This window comes from Schistocerca nitens, chromosome 12, assembly GCF_023898315.1.
Source record: "Schistocerca nitens isolate TAMUIC-IGC-003100 chromosome 12, iqSchNite1.1, whole genome shotgun sequence".
Taxonomy (NCBI): domain Eukaryota; kingdom Metazoa; phylum Arthropoda; class Insecta; order Orthoptera; family Acrididae; genus Schistocerca; species Schistocerca nitens.
The window spans coordinates 106824376-106844348 of NC_064625.1; the positions used below are offsets into that span (position 1 = coordinate 106824376).

A 19973-nucleotide genomic window follows, 5' to 3' on the forward strand; every position below is an offset into this window, starting at 1 on the left:
TTTAGCAAACAGAACACAGCATGTTGTTATCAATGGGGAGACGTCTACAGACGTTAAAGTAACCTCTGGCGTGACACAGGGGAGTGTTATGGGACCATTGCTTTTCACAATATATATAAATGACCTAGTAGATAGTGTCGGAAGTTCCATGCGGCTTTTCGCGGATGATGCTGTAGTATACAGAGAAGTTGCAGCATTAGAAAATTGTAGCGAAATGCAGGAATATCTGCAGCGGATAGGCACTTGGTGCAGGGAGTGGCAACTGACCCTTAACATAGACAAATGTAATGTATTGCGAATACATAGAAAGAAGGATCCTTTATTGTATGATTACATGATAGCGGAACAAACACTGGTAGCAGTTACTTCTGTAAAATATCTGGGAGTATGCGTGCGGAACGATTTGAAGTGGAATGATCATATAAAATTAATTGTTGGTAAGGCGGGTGCCAGGTTGAGATTCATTGGGAGAGTCCTTAGAAAATGTAGTCGATCAACAGAGGAGGTGGCTTACAAAACACCCGTTCGACCTATACTTGAGTATTGCTCATCAGTGTGGATCCGTACCAGACCCGGTTGACGGAGGAGAGGCCGAGCGGTTCTAGGCGCTACAGTCTGGAACCGCGCGGCCGCTACGGTCGCAGGTTCGAATCCTGCCTCGGGCATGGATGTGTGTGATGTCCTTAGGTTAGTTAGGTTTTAATAGTTCTAAGTTCTAGGGGACTGATGACCTCAGATGTTGAGTCCCATAGTGCTCAGAGCCATTTGACGGAGGAGATAGAGAAGTTCCAAAGAAGAGCGGCGCGTTTCGTCACATGGTTATTTGGTAACCGTGATAGCGTTACGGAGATGTTTAGCAAACTCAAGTGACCGACTCTGCAAGAGAGGCGCTCTGCATCGCGGTGTAGTTTGCTCGCCAGGTTTCGAGAGGGTGCGTTTCTGGATGAGGTATCGAATATATTGCTTCCCCCTACTTATACCTCCCGAGGAGATCACGAATGTAAAATTAGAGGGATTCGAGCCCGTACGGAGGCTTTCAGACAGTCGTTCTTCCCGCGAACCATACGCGACTGGAACAGAAAAGGGAGGTAATGACCGTGGCACGTAAAGTGCCCTCCACCACACACCGTTGGGTGGCTTGCAGAGTATAAATGTAGATGTAGATGTAGATGTACTATTATCTGCAGGACAATTCTGATGGTGCAATCAGGTTTTCAATATCTTTACTTGTTTAAAGTTTAGTATCTGATTGTAAATTATACAAGTAACACCCAGCAACGAATTTCCAAATTATAAACGCTTCATCCCATTTTGTGAATCGCCGTCTCTTTAGAAAGCTATTAGTGTAAACCTAAATTGGTATGAATTACGGGCATGTAACTTGAATAGTATATGAGTTATTGGAGGTCAAAGTGGCCAATTACTATCGATCGGCCGGCCGCGGTGGCCGTGCTGTTCTGGGCGCTGCAGTCCGGAACCGCGGGACTGCTACGGTCGCAGGTTCGAATCCTGCCTCGGGCATGGATGTGTGTGATGTCCTTAGGTTAGTTAGGTTTAAGTAGTTCTAAGTTCTAGGGGACTGATGACCTAAGAGGTTGGGTCCCATAGTGCTCAGGGCCATTTGAACCAACTATCGATCGTGTCAGGCCGTAAGTACTCCACAGTTACACGATAAAACAGTAGCTGCATGCTTATAATTATATTTATTCATATATGTCTTTGTTTATATCCGATATATACTATTCATGAAGAAACTGGTTAAATATTTACTGTGTTTAGAAGCACCTACCTTTTGTTGCTGTTCCTTTGATATATGTTTATTTAATTTGTTTATGTATTTAATAATGTGTGTTAGAGTGTGTTTACGGTCCAACCGTAGGAATATTTATTTAATTTCAAGGTATTTAAATGTAAATCCAGTATTTCGAATATGTTTCATCATGTTTGTGTGACTGTGCGTTGGTATGAAGCCATGGCGTGAGCGCTCTAGCTTTGCGTGTGGTCGCGGGAGATCATTTCCTAGTGGCGACTTGTGTACTTGTGAGATTTCCGTAGCTTCTGCAGTGAAGGCGTGGTAAGCGTTTAGAAGTGAATATCTCGCGAGGAATGTAGCAACAGCGCGGTTCCAGACTGAGCGCCTAGAGCTGCTCGGCCACAGCGGCCAACTCTGTACAAGTTGTAGTTAATCTTGTATCTCTGTGTTTTATCGCTGATACCTCCAGAACTTCAAAGAATGTTTTTCAATTAAGATTGTTAAAACCTTTCTCTAAACATGCAAATGTTACAAACAGTTTTGCAGTTTTTCAGTCTGTCTACTTAGCTAAGTGGTAGGATCAGTAGTGCCTTGCGTGTTCAGACATTTCACAGGAATCTAACATTGTGCTCATGTTAATTGGTGTAGCCCCGCCCCCTCTCCTCTCTACATATTCCTTCCACTTTCTAGACATCTCTTATTTGTTTAGTTCTGGCTTGCCAAATGAGTTCGTGATAGTTGCTTCTCCTTTGAACAAAGTTTTTCTTTCTTCTTTCTCATTTTAATTCTCCTATGTTTTCAAAGTGCAAGATCGCGTTACGATTTTGGACTCTCTGTCAACGTCATTTTTAGACATTTCTATTCCCCATGGCCTATTTCATTTGCTGCATTTTTATATTTTCCCCAGCTGTCAATTGAATTTAATATATAACGTTTTATCAAACGATTTCTAATGTACCTGTTTCCCATTCACATCCTCTGCTGTATTCACCATTTCTTATCTCAAAGATATCCATTGGTATTGTAGTGGATTCCTTCCTCTGTTTCAGTCAGTCGTTGCCTTACGGTACCATTAAGATTATCGAAAAACTGTGGGTCTTGAGTTATTAAAGTTCCAGCTCCTTAATTTGCTACCGTTTACTGTCACTTTAGTTGTCTCGTTTACTGTCTTTTTAGTTTTATTACATATCTATTACATATCTACCAGATGGCGTTACAGTAGGTATACAAAAACACGTGAATATTCAAATGCAATATTGTTTCAATATTTCAAAGCAATCCGTGAAGAATTTTCGGAAATTTGATATTTTAAAGAAATAAAACCTGTAAATGTTCCTAATCACATATCTCCGATAGTATATGCTTAGGAATTGGATTAGTTCCTAATCTCCTTCTCTCCCCTGTCTCTGTCCATCTCCTACATCCACTACATAAAAATACATTCGACCAAACTCTCACGTGTCATGCTACACCAGTACCTATTAACAGTATACTGTGCAATGTTCCACGGTCACATCAGCTATGGGCTGTTACTGTGGGACCATTCTGCAGGCTGCAACAATGTGCTTTTGTTACAAAAGAAAGCAATGAGGATGATGACTTCAAGCAAAATAACTGACCATTGAAAACCAATTTTTTCCAGATTAGGAGTTTGTTTTCAGAAAAATGGTTCAAATGGCTGTAAGAACTATGGGACTTAACATCTGGGGTCATCAGTCCCCTAGACTTTGAACTTCTTAAACATAACTAACCTAAGGACATCACACACATCCATGCCCGAGGCAGGATTCAAACCTGCAACCGTAGCAACAGCACTGTTCTGGACTGAGGCGCCTAGAACCGCTCGGCCACTACGGCCGGTCTGGAGATAGTTCGATACTGTAATCCACACTTCAAATGGAATACATACAACGTCCCTCCAATGCTTAAGAAAAGTATTGTAGCGTACACTGATATGACAAACGTCGTAGGATGCATCATAACATCGTGTTGGTCCTCCTTTTGACTAGCGCAGTGCAGTAGCCCTACGTGGCGTGAGCTCAACAAGTTGTTGGCCTGCAGAAATCTTGAGCCATGTTGTCTCTATAGCCATCCAGAATCGCGAAAGTGTTGCCAGTGCAGGATTGTGCACGAACTGACCTTTCGATTGTGTCCAATAAATATTCGACAGAATTCATTTCAGGCGATTTGGATGGCCAAAACATTCTCTCGAATTATCCAGAATGTTCTTCAAACCAATCGCAAACAATTGTGGCCCAGTGACATGGTGAATTGTCGTCCATAAAAATTGCATCATTGTTTGGGAACATGAAGTCCATGAATGGCTTCAATTGTTCTCCAACTAGCAGAACATAACAAGGACTCAATGTATTTTACGATAACACAGCCACAGTATTGTGGAGCAACTGCCAGCTTGCACAATGCCTTGTTGACAACGTGGGCTTCTTGGAATCTGCCCAGGCCACAGTTTTCCAGTGACCTATGGTCCAACTGATGTGGTCACAAGCCCCTTCACACCGCTTTTCTGGAGCAACAGTCAGTCCACCGCGCATTAGAGCTTGGAAACAGAGCGAGTATGAGTCCAGTGTTGAGGGCTGCGTACACTGTCAGCTCACTGCTATACTGGTTCCTTCCTTGGCCTATGGTCCAACTGATGTGGCCACAAACCCAGGAGAGGCGCTGTGGACAATGTCCTGCTGTTATCAAAGGCACGTGATCAATACTGCACTGTCGTAACAGATACTTTCGTCGTACATCCCTCATTCATTTCTGTGGTTATTCCATGTAGTGCTGCTTGTCTATCAGCTCTGAAACCTCTTAGAAAACGCCAGTCCCGGTCGTTAAGTGAAGGTCGTCGGCCACTGCGTTGTACATGGTGAAAAGTAATGCCTCAGATTTCGTATTCTCGGCACGCTCTTGACACCGTGGATCTCGGAATACTGAATTCCCTGACAATTTCCGAAATGGAGTCACCCATGCATCTACCCTCCTGCTGGGATAATCGCTTCGTAGACCTTCTATATCAATCACCTGTGCACAAATGACAGCTCCGCCAAAGCACTGCCCTTTGTACCTTGCATACGCGATGCTATTGCCATCGGTACATGTGCAGATCGCTGTCCCATGACTTTTGCACACCAGTGTAGCCCACACTTCTGATAGAAAACATACAAAGTTCTTCCACTGCTAAAAAGAAGGTTGTACTGTCTACATACATACAGTATATATGAATAAATGTTCAAAATGTTGTTACGCATTATCTTTTTATTGGCACAATGCATTCTTTGCCACTGGTTCTTTTTAATTCCAAACAGTCTATGATAACTGATAAGGAATTAGTAGCCACAAGTTCCATCATTCAACATGAAACTATCTACTTCAATTTCACAAATCCTGTAAACTTTTATTACACTTCCGTCCCCATTTTTCCTTTTGTAGATGCGCAGTATACAGCAGTTGACAGGTGTTATGGCAGTGGCCAATAAATGGCATCATTAGCACTGCTTGGAGCACAAACTGTATGTAGATGCAACTATGTTGGCAGCACTGTGCGACATTAGTGTAGCTCGTTTCCTCCGCACTACCCCTCCCCCTCAGCAGCCTATGTGCTGGGCGTCAATAGGCAGAGCTTGCTTACCCTGGTCCCTGTACCCCTCTCAGAATTAACTCTTCTTATTGTAACAGGCTGTAAATTATACGCAGGTCATAAATATAGATGTAAAAAGTAACTGTAAATGAAAAAATTAATGTATCATGTTGTACGAGTATATTAAAATAATGTATCACGTGGTTTAATAAACAGTGAGAATGCAGCACTGATGAATTTCATTGCAAATTCCATGCAATTTTTGAGACTCTTACATTTCATAATATTTTAGTCTCCAAAAGTTAGCTCAGAAATTTGGAAATTTATGTGTAAATACATTATGTTGAGGTGTAAGTTTGTAGTGTTTTTGTTTTGCATGTTAATATTCTGGTAGCTACAGGTTTATTTATTTATCAATTGTTGTTTATATGAGTTTCCATATTGTCATTTTGTCATTTGGTGACAGTGAGTGGGTCTGTGAACACTAGAAAATGGAGTACCAATTGGAGAAATAGGAATGTTCTACATCCACATCTACATGGTTACTCTGCAAGTCACACTTAAGTGCCTGGCAGAGGGTTTGTCGAACCATTTTCATACTACTTCTCTACCATTCCACTCTCGAGTGGCGCATGGGAAAAAGGAACACCTAAATCTCTCCGTTTTAGCTCTGATTCCTCTTATTTTATTATGATGATCATTCCTCCCTATGTAGGTGGGTGTCAACATAATATTTTCGCATTTGGAAGACAATGTTGGTGATTGAAATTTCGTAAATACACTCCTGGAAATGGAAAAAAGAACACATTGACACCGGTGTGTCAGACCCACCATACTTGCTCCGGACACTGTGAGAGGGCTGTACATGCAATGATCACACGCACGGCACAGCGGACACACCAGGAACCGCGGTGTTGGCCGTCGAATGGCGCTAGCTGCGCAGCATTTGTGCACCGCCGCCGTCAGTGTCAGCCAGTTTGCCGTGGCATACAGAGCTCCATCGCAGTCTTTAACACTTGTAGCATGCCGCGACAGCATGGACGTGAACCGTATGTGCAGTTGACGGACTTTGAGTGAGGGCGTATAGTGGGCATGCGGGAGGCCGGGTGGACGTACCGCCGAATTGCTCAACACGTGGGGCGTGCGGTCTCCACAGTACATCGATGTTGTCGCCAGTGGTCGGCGGAAGGTGCACGTGCCCGTCGACCTGGGACCGGACCGCAGCGACGCACGGATGCACGCCGAGGCCGTAGGATCCTACGCAGTGCTGTAGGGGACCGCACCGCCACTTCCCAGCAAATTAGGGACACTGTTGCTCCTGGGGTATCGGCGAGGACCATTCGCAACCGTCTCCATGAAGCTGGGCTACGGTCCCGCACACCGTTAGGCCGTCTTCCGCTCACGCCCCAACATCGTGCAGCCCGCCTCCAGTGGTGTCGCGACAGGCGTGAATGGAGGGACGAATGGAGACGTGTCGTCTTCAGCGATGAGAGTCGCTTCTGCCTTGGTGCCAATGATGGTCGTATGCGTGTTTGGCGCCGTGCAGGTGAGCGCCACAATCAGGACTGCATACGACCGAGGCACACAGGGCCAACACCCGGCATCATGGTGTGGGGAGCGATCTCCTACACTGGCCGTACACCACTGTTGATCGTCGAGAGGACACTGAATAGTGCACGGTACATCCAAACCGTCATCGAACCCATCTTTCTACCATTCCTAGACCGGCAAGGGAACTTGCTGTTCCAACAGGACAATGCACGTCCGCATGTATCCCGTGCCACCCAACGTGCTCTAGAAGGTATAAGTCAACTACCCTGGCCAACAAGATCTCCGGATCTGTCCCCCATTGAGCATGTTTGGGACTGGATGAAGCGTCGTCTCACGCGGTCTGCACGTCCAGCACGAACGCTGGTCCAACTGAGGCGCCAGGTGGAAATGGCATGGCAAGCCGTTCCACAGGAGTACATCCAGCATCTCTACGATCGTCTCCATGGGAGAATAGCAGCCTGCATTGCTGCGAAAGGTGGATATACACTGTACTAGTGCCGACATTGTGCATGCTCTGTTGCCTGTGTCTATGTGCCTGTGGTTCTGTCAGTGTGATCATGTGATGTATCTGACCCCAGGAATGTGTCAATAAAGTTTCCCCTTCCTGGGACAATGAATTCTGTGTTCTTATTTCAATTTACAGGAGTGTAGATATCGCTGTGAAGAAAACTGCCTTTGTTTCAGTGACTGCAACCCAACTCACGTATCATATCAGTGACACTCTCACCCCTATTGCGCGATAACACGAAACGAGCTGCCCTTATTTCCACTTTTTCAGTGTCCTCCGTCAGTCCTACCTGGTAAGGATCCCATACCGCGCAGCAGTATTCCAGTAGAGGACGGACAAGTGTAATGTAGGCTGTCTCTTTAGTGGGTTTGTCGCATCTTCTAAGTGTTCTGCAAACAAAGTCTTTCTTTCGCCTTCCCCACAATATTATCTATGTGGTCTTTTCAATTTAAGTTGCTTGGAATGGTAATTCCTAGGTATTTAGTTGAATTGACAGCCCTTAGATATGTGCAATTTATCGTAAACCCAAATTTTATCAGATTTCTTTTAGTACCCATGTGGATGGCCTTGCACTTTTCTTTGTTTAGTGCCAATTGCCATTTTTTGCACCATACAGAAATTCTCTCTAGATCATTTTGTAACTGGAATTGATCATCTGATGATTTTACTAGACGGTAAATTACAGCATCATCGGCAAACAATCTGAGGGGGCTGCTCAGATTATTACCTAGATTATTTATGTAAATCAGAAACAACAGAGGGCCCATGACACTACCATGCAGAATGCCAGATATCACTTCATTCTAATTGATGATTTACCATCTATCACTACGAACTCTGACCTCTCTGAGAGGAAATCATGAATCCAGTTATACAACTGAGACGATACTCCATATGCATGCAATTTGATTAATAGTTCTGACATATTCTTCTGTTTGAGTTCAATAGAGAAGTGACAGCAGCGGAGGCAGCCAGAAACATTTGTGCCATGTATGGGGATAAAGCCACTGGACACAGCATGCCAAGAAAATGGTTTTCTCGTTTTAAGGGTGATGATTTTGACTTTAGTGACTTTCCACATTCAGGAAGACCTTTGGGGTTTGCTGAAGATTGTTTAAACACATTAATCCACAATGATCAACATCATTGTACTTGAGAATTGGCAAATGTGATGAACTGTGCTCATGCCACCATTATGTGACAATTGAATGCAATGGAGAAGGTTAAAAAATCCAGTATATGGGTAGTGCATGATCTAAGCTGAACTCGCAAAAATCGGCAGGTGGCTTTTTATGCATGTCTGCTTGCTTGTCATCATTTGGGTCATAAACAAAATGAATTGTTCTAATCCTGTATCATAATTGGTGAAGAGATATAATGTTGTTTTGTTAAAATACAGGAAAGAAGGGAATGGTTGAGCCCAAATAAATCAGCAACTCCCCGTACATACCTCTGCTCATCCACAATAGATAATGCATCTGATGGGACAGCGAAGTATGGTGTACCACAAATTGCTTCCCTGAGGTGTAATCATCACTGCTGACATTTATTGTCAACAAATGAGACATTTAGCACATGCAGTCCAGAAAAAATGCCAGGAAGACTGGGTGAAGTGATGCTACTCCGTGATAACACCTGTTTGCATTCTGCTTGGCTGACAGAAAACACTATGTAGGACTTACATTGGGAAGTCATTCCACACCCACCTTATTCATCTTATCTCTCACCCTCAGATTTTCTCCTTTTCCATTGTTTATGGGACAACCTTCCAGGATCTTCCTCTCCAGATGTAAATGCGCTTCGAGCATGTCTCAATGAGTTTTTCTTCAAAAAAAAAAAAATAAAAAAAAACAAAAAAAAGTGATTTCTACCTTTGCAGAATCAAAAAGTTACTCTAATGTTGCTAGATTGTTGTAAATAGTGAGGAGAATATATCAAACAATGGAAACTCCAGGTAGCAATATCAACAGTATATCAGAATACTGGCCCAAGACGCCAGAGTTGACGAACATGTGTGTGTGAGGTATGCTTTCTGTGTGAATGAATGGTGTGTGTTTCTCTTTTTCTGATAAAGGCTGGGGCTGAAAGCTTATGTGTAACTGTGCCTATCTGCAACTTAGTGCATTATCTTTATGGTGAGTAGCAATCTGTCTTTTCCTACAAAAAAGGAGAATATTTCACTGATGACTAAAGACTCTATTATTTTCTGTTGTGTTTATTAAATATGGAAAAGTGCTACAAACTTATGCACCAATCTAACATAAATTCTTTTAATAAAATGTTTTTCTTTGTTGCTCATGATCCCCAAGATCACCTCTACCACTTGGAAGATTCCTTCAAAGGATACCAGGTATCCAAGTAGTGAAGGAATTAGCATATTTCATCAAAATATAAGAGGCATTATAGATAAAGCCGAGCAGTCTAATGCATGGCTTTCCAGAGTGGGAAGGAGCGCCTGGTCCCCGGCACGAAACTGCCCAGCGGACTTGTTTCGAGGTCCGCTGAGCCGGCCAGCATGTGGATGGTTTTTAGGCAGTTTTCCATCTGCCTCGGCGAATGTGGGCTGGTTCCCCTTATTCTCCCTTAGCTACATTATGTCGACAACTGCTGTGCAAACAAGTTCTCCACATATGCGTACACCATCATTACTCTACCACAAAAAAATAGGGGTTACACTCATCTGGTGTGAGACGTTCCCTGGGGGGGGGGGGGGGGTCCACAATAACCCTGGATTTGGTGTGGGGCAGCAGAGGGGTGAAGTGGACTGTGGTAGTCATCGTGGGATTGTGGATCACTGTGGCTGCAGCGGAGATGGAGCTTCTCCGTCGTTTCTAGGTCTCTGGCTAACATAAAACATACAACAAACTGCTTATAGATGGTGACTGACATTTTTTGTATACTGGAGCACCACTTAAATAATATGACAGTTCAGAGGCTTTCTTTACCAGGATACAGATTATCTGGCTGTTTTTAAGGAGTTCTTTGAGAACTGGGGGAGTAGCCATGTATGTAAAAAATAGTATTCCATTCAAGTCCGTAGACGTATCACAGCAATACACTGAACAGGTATTTGAATGTTGTGCAGGAGCAGTTGTATTTAATGAAACTAAACTTCTAGTTACTGTTATTTATAGGTCACCTAACTCTGACTTCAGGGCATTTCTGCTCAAACTAGAGAGGATTCTTGGTTCACTTGATAGAAGGTATGAAAAATTAATTATTTGAGGTGACTTCAGTATCAATTTTGTATGTGATTGTGTAACAAAAAGGGTGCTGGAAGATCTCCTAATTCATATTGTCTGATGTAGACTGAGTGTTTTCCAAACAGGGTGCAAGGTAACACTAGCACAAGCATAGACAAAATTTTTATTCATTCTTCATTACTAGATGGGCATTGTGTTAGTAAAAGAATGAATGGCCTTTCAGACCATGGTGCACAAATTTGAACACTAAAAGGTTGTTGTACTCAAACAAATGTTATTTATAGTTACAAACTATGTAGGAAAGCTAATCCAATGGCAATAGAGAGTGTTTTAAACCTCGTTAAGGAACAAGGGTGAAGACAACATATATGCCAAATATAATTCTTAATATTATATAATATATAATGTAGTATATATAATTAATATAATATTCCTTGTCTGCATCCATAGCATAGCATAGCACTCGTTCGACCTATACTTGAGTATTGCTCATCAGTGTGGGATCCGTACCAGATCAGGTTGACGGAGGAGATAGAGAAGATCCAAAGAAGAGCGGCGCGTTTCGTCACAGGGTTATTTGGTAACCGTGATAGCATTATGGAGATGTTTAACAAACTCAAGTGGCAGACTCTGCAAGAGAGGCGCTCTGCATCGCGGTGTAGCTTGCTCACCAGGTTTCGGAAGGGTGCATTTCTGGATGAGGTATCGAATATATTGCTTCCCCCTACTTATACCTCCCGAGGAGATCACGAATGTAAAATTAGAGAGACTAGAGCACGCACGGAGGCTTTCAGACAGTCGTTCTTCCCGCGAACCATAAGCGACTGGAACAGGAAAGGGAGGTAATGACAGTGGCACGTAAAGTGCCCTCCGCCACACACCGTTGGGTGGCTTGCGGACTATACATGTAGATGTAAATGTAGATGTAGATAGCATAGCGGTCGTGTTATGGCCTACCATGCAGGGTGCCCGGGTTTGATTCCCGGCAGGGGTCTGGCTGTTGTGTTTCCTTCATCATCTTTTTCATCATCATTGACCCGCAAGTCACTGATGTGGCGTCACCTAAAAAGGACTTGCAATACAGTGACTGCACTCCCCTAAATGGGGCCTCCCGGCCAACAATGCCATACAATCATTTCATTTTTCATAATATTCCTTAACACATTTCTCATGCTCTTTGAAAGTTGCTTTCCATTAGAACATTCTAAACAGACTACTAGGAGTAAAAGGCAGCCTGGGTGGCTGACTAGTTGGTTAAGGATATAATGTAGAACAAAGTGGGCATTATATCGAAATATTAGAAGCAGCCACAAAGAGCTACAGAAGCTCAACACAAACAGTATTGAAAGGCGCTTAAAAATGTTATTAGGAAGGCAAAGAGTATGTGGCATGCAAATAGAATGGGTAATTCACAGGATAAAATTAAAGCCATAAGGTCAGTCATGAAGGAAGTGTCTGGTCAGCAGCACAAGATCGATGATATAAAGTCAGTTTGTAGCGAAAATGTTCCTGGTACTGATAATTCATATATGTGTACAGTATTTAACAATCACTTTCTAAGCATAAATTAAATAAAAACTTAGTTTCTATAGAGAATCGTATTACTATCTTGGAAAATGCCTTCCCAATATTGATGCCTGAAATGCTCCTCTGTGATACTGGCAAGGGGGAGACTGAGTTAATAAGTAAATCACTGAAGACCACGGACTCTCATGGATATGATGGAGTACCTAGCAGAATATGAAAGTACTGTGCGCCCATGTTAGCACTATACTTAGCCATATTTGTAATTTTTCCTTTAAAAATCGTCAATTTCTTGAACCATTAAGTACTCAGTAGTAAAGCTGCATTATAAAAAGAGATAATGTGGACAATTTTAGACCTATGTCTATGGCATCAAAGTTTGCTAAAGTTGTTGAAAAGGCTGTGTATGTAAGTGTAATTGATCATTTTATTTTGCATAATTTTCGATAAAATGTGCAGCTTGATTTTAGAATAGGTTTAACAACTAAAAATGCCGTATTTTATTTGATTTATGCATTTATTTTACCTGGCAAGATTATGGCCTTCAGGCCCTCTCTTACACCTAACCACGCATACTCAGATTGAACAAATTTTAGTTTCTACAGAACATTAAGGACATATAACATGTTATACAGTATTAATGTTAAAGAAAAAAGTAGAGATTATAACAATAGTACAATGATAATTATAACAATAAAAAAATAATTATAACAATCAATAATAATAATAATAATAGTAATGACTATGTATATGAAAGTAAACATATTTTTCTTTTATGAATGTCAGTCCTATTGCTGGTTGGGAATTTTCTCGTTATATTCTTGCAGCTTGTGAGTTATTCTCATCGAGCAGAGACATAAGACGATAGAATGGAGTGAAAGAGATATAGAAGAGGTAGATAGGTTAGAGGAAGAGAAATAGAATGGTAAAATTCGAAGCTATGATGGAGAGGAGAAAGAAAGGGATGAGAGGGGCACAACAATGGTGGCTGTACTGTCCCTAATATGTAAGTCTTGAGTTCCCTCTTGAATGTTGAGTGGTTCCGGATAAGACGCAGATCACAGGGGAGCGCGTTCCATAGTCGTATGGCTGAGATGGAGAATGACACGGAGAAAGATTTTGTGTTATGTAAAGGTACAGTCAAGATGCTAGACGTATCCAATCTGGTATTGCGGTTGTGGAATGAAGATAAGTATTGGGGGCACCAGTGGCTAAGAAATCGATGAAGTAAGCACATCGTGTGGAGATCGCGTGCCTTATGTGGGCGTATCCAACCTAGCTGGGAGTATAAAGGACTGATATGATCATACAACCGTATATTGCACACATATCTAACGCAAGCGTTCATCACTAGCTTGAAGCATCTAGAATTTTCACTATTTGTGCCGTGTTGAACTACATCGCAGTAGTAAAGATTAGGCAAGACTAGTGTTTGGACTAATTTTTGTTTAACATGGGTTGGAAATATTTTTCTAAATTTTTGAATTGCATGTAGGGAGGAGAGCGATTTCCGGCAAGCTGTGACTGTTTGTTCTTCCCAGTTTAGGTTTTCATCCAAGATTATTCCAAGGTCTTTTACTGTTTTTTGGTATGGTAGTTGGGTACCATTGAGGAGTATTTGAGGGACTGTTTCGCGAAAGTACTACTGACAAGAGACAGGTTGAAGATGTCTGTGATAACTGGAGTAATAGTGTCTACGACGTTCTTAATCATGCCAATGCTCACTCCATCATTTCCTAGTGCCTTGGAAGAGATTCTCATAATTGCCTTTCTCTATGATGTACTGGATGGATTAAACAAAAGGTTTCAAATGCTTGGCATCTTTTTTGATTTAACTAATGCATTTGATTGTGTTGATCACAAAATATTGCTCCAGAAGTTGGACCATTATGGAGTAGCTCACCATTGGTTCACCTATTACATTAATAACAGATGACAGGAGGCCATTCTCCACAGTGTCAAGAATGGCTATGATGTGGGGTCTGAGTGGGGCATGGTTAAATGGGTGGTGCCCCCAGAAACAGTGCTAGGGCCACTCCTGTTCCTTGTTTATATAACTGATATGTTCTCTAGTATTACAGGTGATCCTAAAATATTTCTGTTTGCTGATGACACTAGCTTGGTAGTGAAGGATGTTGTGTGCAACAATGGCACTGTTTGAAGTTGTACAGTTCAAGACATAAGTTCATGGCTTGTAGAAAATAAACTAATGCTAACTCACAATAATACTTAATTTTTACGGTTTCTAACACACAATTAAAAAAAAAAAAACCTGACATTTTAATTTTATAGAATGGACATACAGAGTGCGTTCCATAAGTAAGGCGACCAATTTTTTCCTGACGCAACAGTAAACCACAGCATGTTGTAACCGTCTGGGCTAAGTGGAGGGGGCTGGAAGCTTCAAAACACTCTTTGTCTCATTCAGCTGCAAGCTACCAGAGAGTCAGGACGTGCATTTCCATCAACCCCATTTTGAGTTTATATAACACGGCACAATGGATCATTCTGTAGAGCTATCAAATTTTGCATTAAACTTGGGAAGTCCACCACCAAAACGATTCCATTACTTCAGCATGCCTTTGGGAATGATTGCTTGTCCAAATCACAAGTTTTCCAATGGCACAAGTCGTTCATGGAGGGCCGAGAGGAGACGAACCTTGTAGTGGACGGCCATCAACCGCACGAGTCGACGAAAATGTGACGTGTGTGCATGATTGTTTGAACTATGACAGACGGCTGAGCTTTCAATTGATAACACAAACTCTAAACATGTCAAAAACAACCATTTTCCGCATTGTAACTGAAGATTTGAACATGAGAAAGGTGTGTGCCAAACTTGTTCCAAAAGCGTTGACTCATGAACACAAACACAGGCGAGTGCTTCGGCGCCGAGAAATGTCGGAAATGATCCTCATTTTTTAAACTCAGTTATCACTGGTGATGAGTTGTGGATTTTTGAGTATGACCCTGAGACAAAAAGGCAGAGTGCAGAGTGGCACATCCCTTTGTCACCCCATCCCAAAAAGGCATGCATGAGCAAGTCCAGAATTCATGGTCTTGCTCATTGTCTTCTTTGAAGTCAGAGGCATTGTGCACCACGAAGTCATACATACTGGGACTACAGTGAACTCAGCTTTCCACTTGGAAGTGCTCAAAAGACTGAAAAGGAGGGTCTCGCACTGCTGAAGCGACATCACGGACATGTGGAAAGTTCACCACGACAATGCGCGAAGTCACAGCGCCTTCATTGTCAATGACTTCCTGGCCAGGACCAAGACCCCACTGGTTCCCCAGCCTCCCTACAGTCCTGACCTGGCTCCCGCTGACATTTTTTTGTTTCCTCGGTTAAAAGGAGTCATGAAAGGAAATCATTGGACACAATTGAAAGCATCCAGGCGCATGTTACATCAGCTCTAAAGGACATTCCAGAAAAGACATTCCAGGATGCCTTTCAGGCATGGAAACACTGCCTTCAGAAGTACATCAATGCAAGAGGGTGCTATTTTGAAAATGTTTCATTATTTGTACAAATGTATTCAATATATGATTTTTTATGAATCTGGTCGCATTACTTATGGAACACACCTTGCATGATTAGTGAAATGGAACAGTTCAAATTTCTAGGTGTTCAGATAGATAGTAAACTGTTGTGGAAAGCCCATGTTCAAGATCTTGTTCAAAGACTTAATGCTGCCATTTTCACTATTTGAATGGTATATGAAGTAAGTGATATTTCAACACAAAAATTGGTCTCCTTTGCTTATTTTCTTTTGCTTATGAAATGTGAGATTATGTTTTAGGGTAGGTCTTTCCATTCTCAAGGGATATTTTTGGGTCAGAAATGAGTGGTTTTGGCAAGAAGTGGTGTAAGTTCGAACCTCTTGTCGACCCCTGTTCATTAGTCTGGATGTTCTGACATTGGCCTCTCAATACATACATTATTTACTGTCATTTCTTGTTAACAATATCAGCTTATTACCAAGAATTAGCAACGTTCACTCAGTTAATACTAGGCAGAAATCCAATCTGCATTTGGATTTCACTTCTTTAACTCTTGTGCAGAAAGGTTGTGGCAGTTCCACCTGCTTTTATTTCTTTGTTTGTTGATTGTTGTCCTTGGTGTCGACATACTGCATTGCTACACTAGCTGAAAAAATGGGTTGCAGTTTCTGACACTGCCTACTTCAAGTTATGTAGCCACGGGTGAACAGTTGTGTGTCATAGTACTTTAATTTCACTGTTTACAGCCCCCCAATAATACGCAGTTATATGGCCAGTGCACTATTGTTTAACTCGCGATAAGCCTCATGAATAGTTTGCAGGCAAAACTCCACATACTACTACAATAGTTTACTGTTGAACATCTACCAACAGTAAAGCCTAACCACAAAGTTCACAGTTCTTGAAGAATAATCAGGTATATATGGTGCAGACACTGTCACTGTTTTTACACATGGCCTAATTGTTTAACACTTATTCCACAGTTATTTTGAAGTATTTTAGTTGTTGTAACCACCACAGGTTACTCGTGTGAAACTCAGCCATGGACTGACTGTCTCATGACCAAAAATTGGGCCCTTATATATAATCATGCCCGCCCAGTTGGCCGTGCAGTCTAAAACACGACTTTCTGGGCGGGAAGGAGCACCTGGTCCCCGGCACGAATCGGCCCGGCAGATTTGTATCGAGGTCCGGAGAACCAGCCAGTCTGTGGATGGTTTTTAAGTGGTTTTCCATCTGCCTCGGCGAATGTGGGCTGGTCCCCCTTATTCCGCCTCAGTTTCACTATGTCAGCAATTGCTGAGCAAACAAGTTCTCCACATACATGTACACCACCATTACTCTACCATGCAAACATAGGGGTTACACTCGTATGGTGTGAGACATTCCCTGGGGGGTGCACTGGGGGCTGAACTGCACAATAACCCTGGGTTCGGTGTGGGGCGGCGGAGGGGTGAAGTGGACTGCGGTAGTCGTCGTGGGGTTGTGGACCACTGCGGCTGCGGCGGGGATGGAGCCTCTCCGTCATTTCTAGGTCCCCAGTTAAGATACAATACAATATATCATCACAATAATAGGTGCTGGAACTAAACATTGTTCAAAGTTTAATTTACAGAAATTACAATTTAAACTTAACTCATTAAATTAACTGAATACATCAATAAAATGGTATTATTTAGCAGTATCTTCTACTTCAAGGGTTACATCAAATTATTTGTCTAAATTGTGAAATTAACAAATATAGTTACATAAACAATACTTTTGACAAAATTGTTAATTACTTTGGAATTAATGAATGGCTGGTTTTGTTAACATGTTTTTGAATAGAGCTAAATAGATACATTAAGGTTACTATTACTTTGTTTACAATTATTACAGAATGTATATTTGTTTATAAGTCAACAATGGCATTTAAGCTAGGAAACAATCACCGATTTCACCCTATAACAAATGATACTAACTAGGAATAGTAAAAAAATTTGAAAATAATAAAACAAAGCACAAAATTATATCTGGCATTATTTACTTTAAAAATGAGGGCCTCTCTTTCTCTTTTATGGAAATGCAGATTATATTCATGTATTTAATGATAATTAGTTAAAAGTAACAAAATGAATTTAAGGAGGCAGATGGCAAAACAAGTGGGGAATTAAAATTGTTCCAGCTTGCTTCATCACAAGGTGTGCAGTATACTGCTGCATCCTTCTTCAATAAGCTACCACAAGAATTCAATTAGGCAGTAATCCACATGGTTTCAAATCAAAACTGAAGAGTTTCGGCATGGGTCACTCCTTCTGTTCTGTCGAGGAGTTCCTTGAAAAAAGCTTATTCCTGTGTTACATAATTTGTTGCATTTACATAATCTTATGGCTTGTCTTTTTTTGGATTCATAAGCATTCTATTTTATCTGTTATATTTTATGTTGTGATTTCATGTGCTGACACGTTCCATGATCTTGGAGATTTGCTCCTCAATTTGGTGACATAGAACTAGATGTGTAAAAATAAAAAACACTATGTCTGTTCCAACTCTACAATGTTTTCCTCTGTATTGTCCGCAGTGGTGGTGAATGTGCTGACACTGCTGGAGGTGTTCGCCCTCAGCCTCTGGGCTCGAAGCCTGTACTGCCACCAGGAGCTAGGTTTCCACCGCATGCGAGAGGAGGAGGGTGAAGACACGGAACACTGCCAGGAGATGGTTGACGTCTCAAATGCCAGGGGCCTTCGGTAGCAGTCTGACCCGATGGTTGCTCAAAGTGATTGTGATCAATTGTGGTACTGCCTGTCAGGGCCTGCGAGACAGCTCCCAGCAGAGAGTCATGCGATATCTCACTCGTACTCTAGCACTGGAGATTGAGCCTCTCACAGAGCACCAGTGACAGGCAATTGCAGGGAAAGTTGCACACCTGCAGCCGTTGGCTTTGAGGTTACCCAGTTTCATATCATCTGCAGAATCTGCTCTACCCCGTGGGAGAAATGGAGGATCATCCATCCCAGATGTGTGAAATGAATTCTTTTCAGCATAGCCCAGTAACTGGAAGTCAGCCTTCCCTCGGGATATTCAGCAGAGTTTCCAGGTGTCTCCGTGCGGTCAGTTCAATTGCACTCTACTGTAGTGCTTTATGTTGATGTTTATACAACTATAAAGCTGCTTTAATCTCCAGGGATGTATAATAATATACTGCACCTACATCTGATTTATGTTGTTAATGGGATTTTGACTGTCCTGATTGTCCTCATGGTGAACTATCTATTGCCTCACTCTGAAGTGGCTGCAATGGGTAACTTTATCGTACATATGTATGATTTCTGGCATGTAATATGGCCATATTAGAACATACCCAAATCCAAAACTGTTTATATACTTATTGTCCAGATCTACAGGTTGTAATTACCTTGCTACCAATAAAATTCTATGAACTATAATTATTTATTAATTGATCCTTTCCTTCACACAAAAAAGCATACCACAAATTCTGTGAGAGGATAGTAGAATGTTATGAAGTTGTAGAATATTCTTTAGCTTGTCTGCTCATCATCACACAGAAAACACATGTCTAAATCAGGTCACTGTAGTCTGTCTCACCCCGGGTGCAAGTCAGTGGAAGCTAAATTCAGCACTCTAATAAAAAAATATAAGCAATACTTCCAATTCTGATTATAGTTTGATGATAAGCAAATAATTTTTCACAAAATTTTTACTATTTGACTACTGACATTGACTGCTGACTTACAGACTAAAGGATCACAACTCCCTGTCATAATGACTGACTGGTGAATGCAACTGTCATAGTAAAAATAAGAATATAACAATGTAAGATTTTCAAAGCGCTATTTAAATGATTACAGAACTGATAATTTCAAATTACAAGTTCACATTAGTCCTGATACATTATATTTTCCATCTTTCACATTTATATTTGATATAATTACAGTTTTTGTAAGGCTATTTTCATTGAAAAATTGATTATTTTCAAAATTTCATACTTTTCATTGATACATTAACTATTGTAAGAGTCTGTTTTACTAATTTCAATATGAAAATCAACAAAATAAATTTTATAAACAATTACATATGACAAATTGTGAATCACACTAATTATATAATTATTTTAATTACTGACATTTGTGGCACAATTTAATGTCAGACTGATTTATGTAGTGTTCCTACATTTGTCTGAAATTATGTAAATATTGCAAATGTGACGGCATTTATATAGCAAACAAACAGATTTTTGGCATGACTGAATAACAACATTTTGGTACTTAAGAATACACAATGATCAGCTATTAACATTTTTTGCAAAATATTTAAGATTTTCACATACTAACGTAACAGAACAGA

General features: G+C 41.3%; 1 protein-coding gene across 1 annotated transcript in view; it reads left to right on the forward strand.

Annotated features, from left to right (window-relative positions):
- Positions 1-19024, forward strand: part of LOC126215090 (organic solute transporter alpha-like protein) — a 111410-nt gene extending 92386 nt beyond the window's left edge. Inside the window, exon 7 of the mRNA XM_049941736.1 lies at positions 18190-19024. Coding sequence (XP_049797693.1) covers positions 18190-18359 — 170 coding nt within the window. The 3' untranslated portion in view covers positions 18360-19024. The remainder of the gene's footprint in view (positions 1-18189) is intronic.
- The last annotated feature ends 949 nt before the right edge of the window (positions 19025-19973 follow it).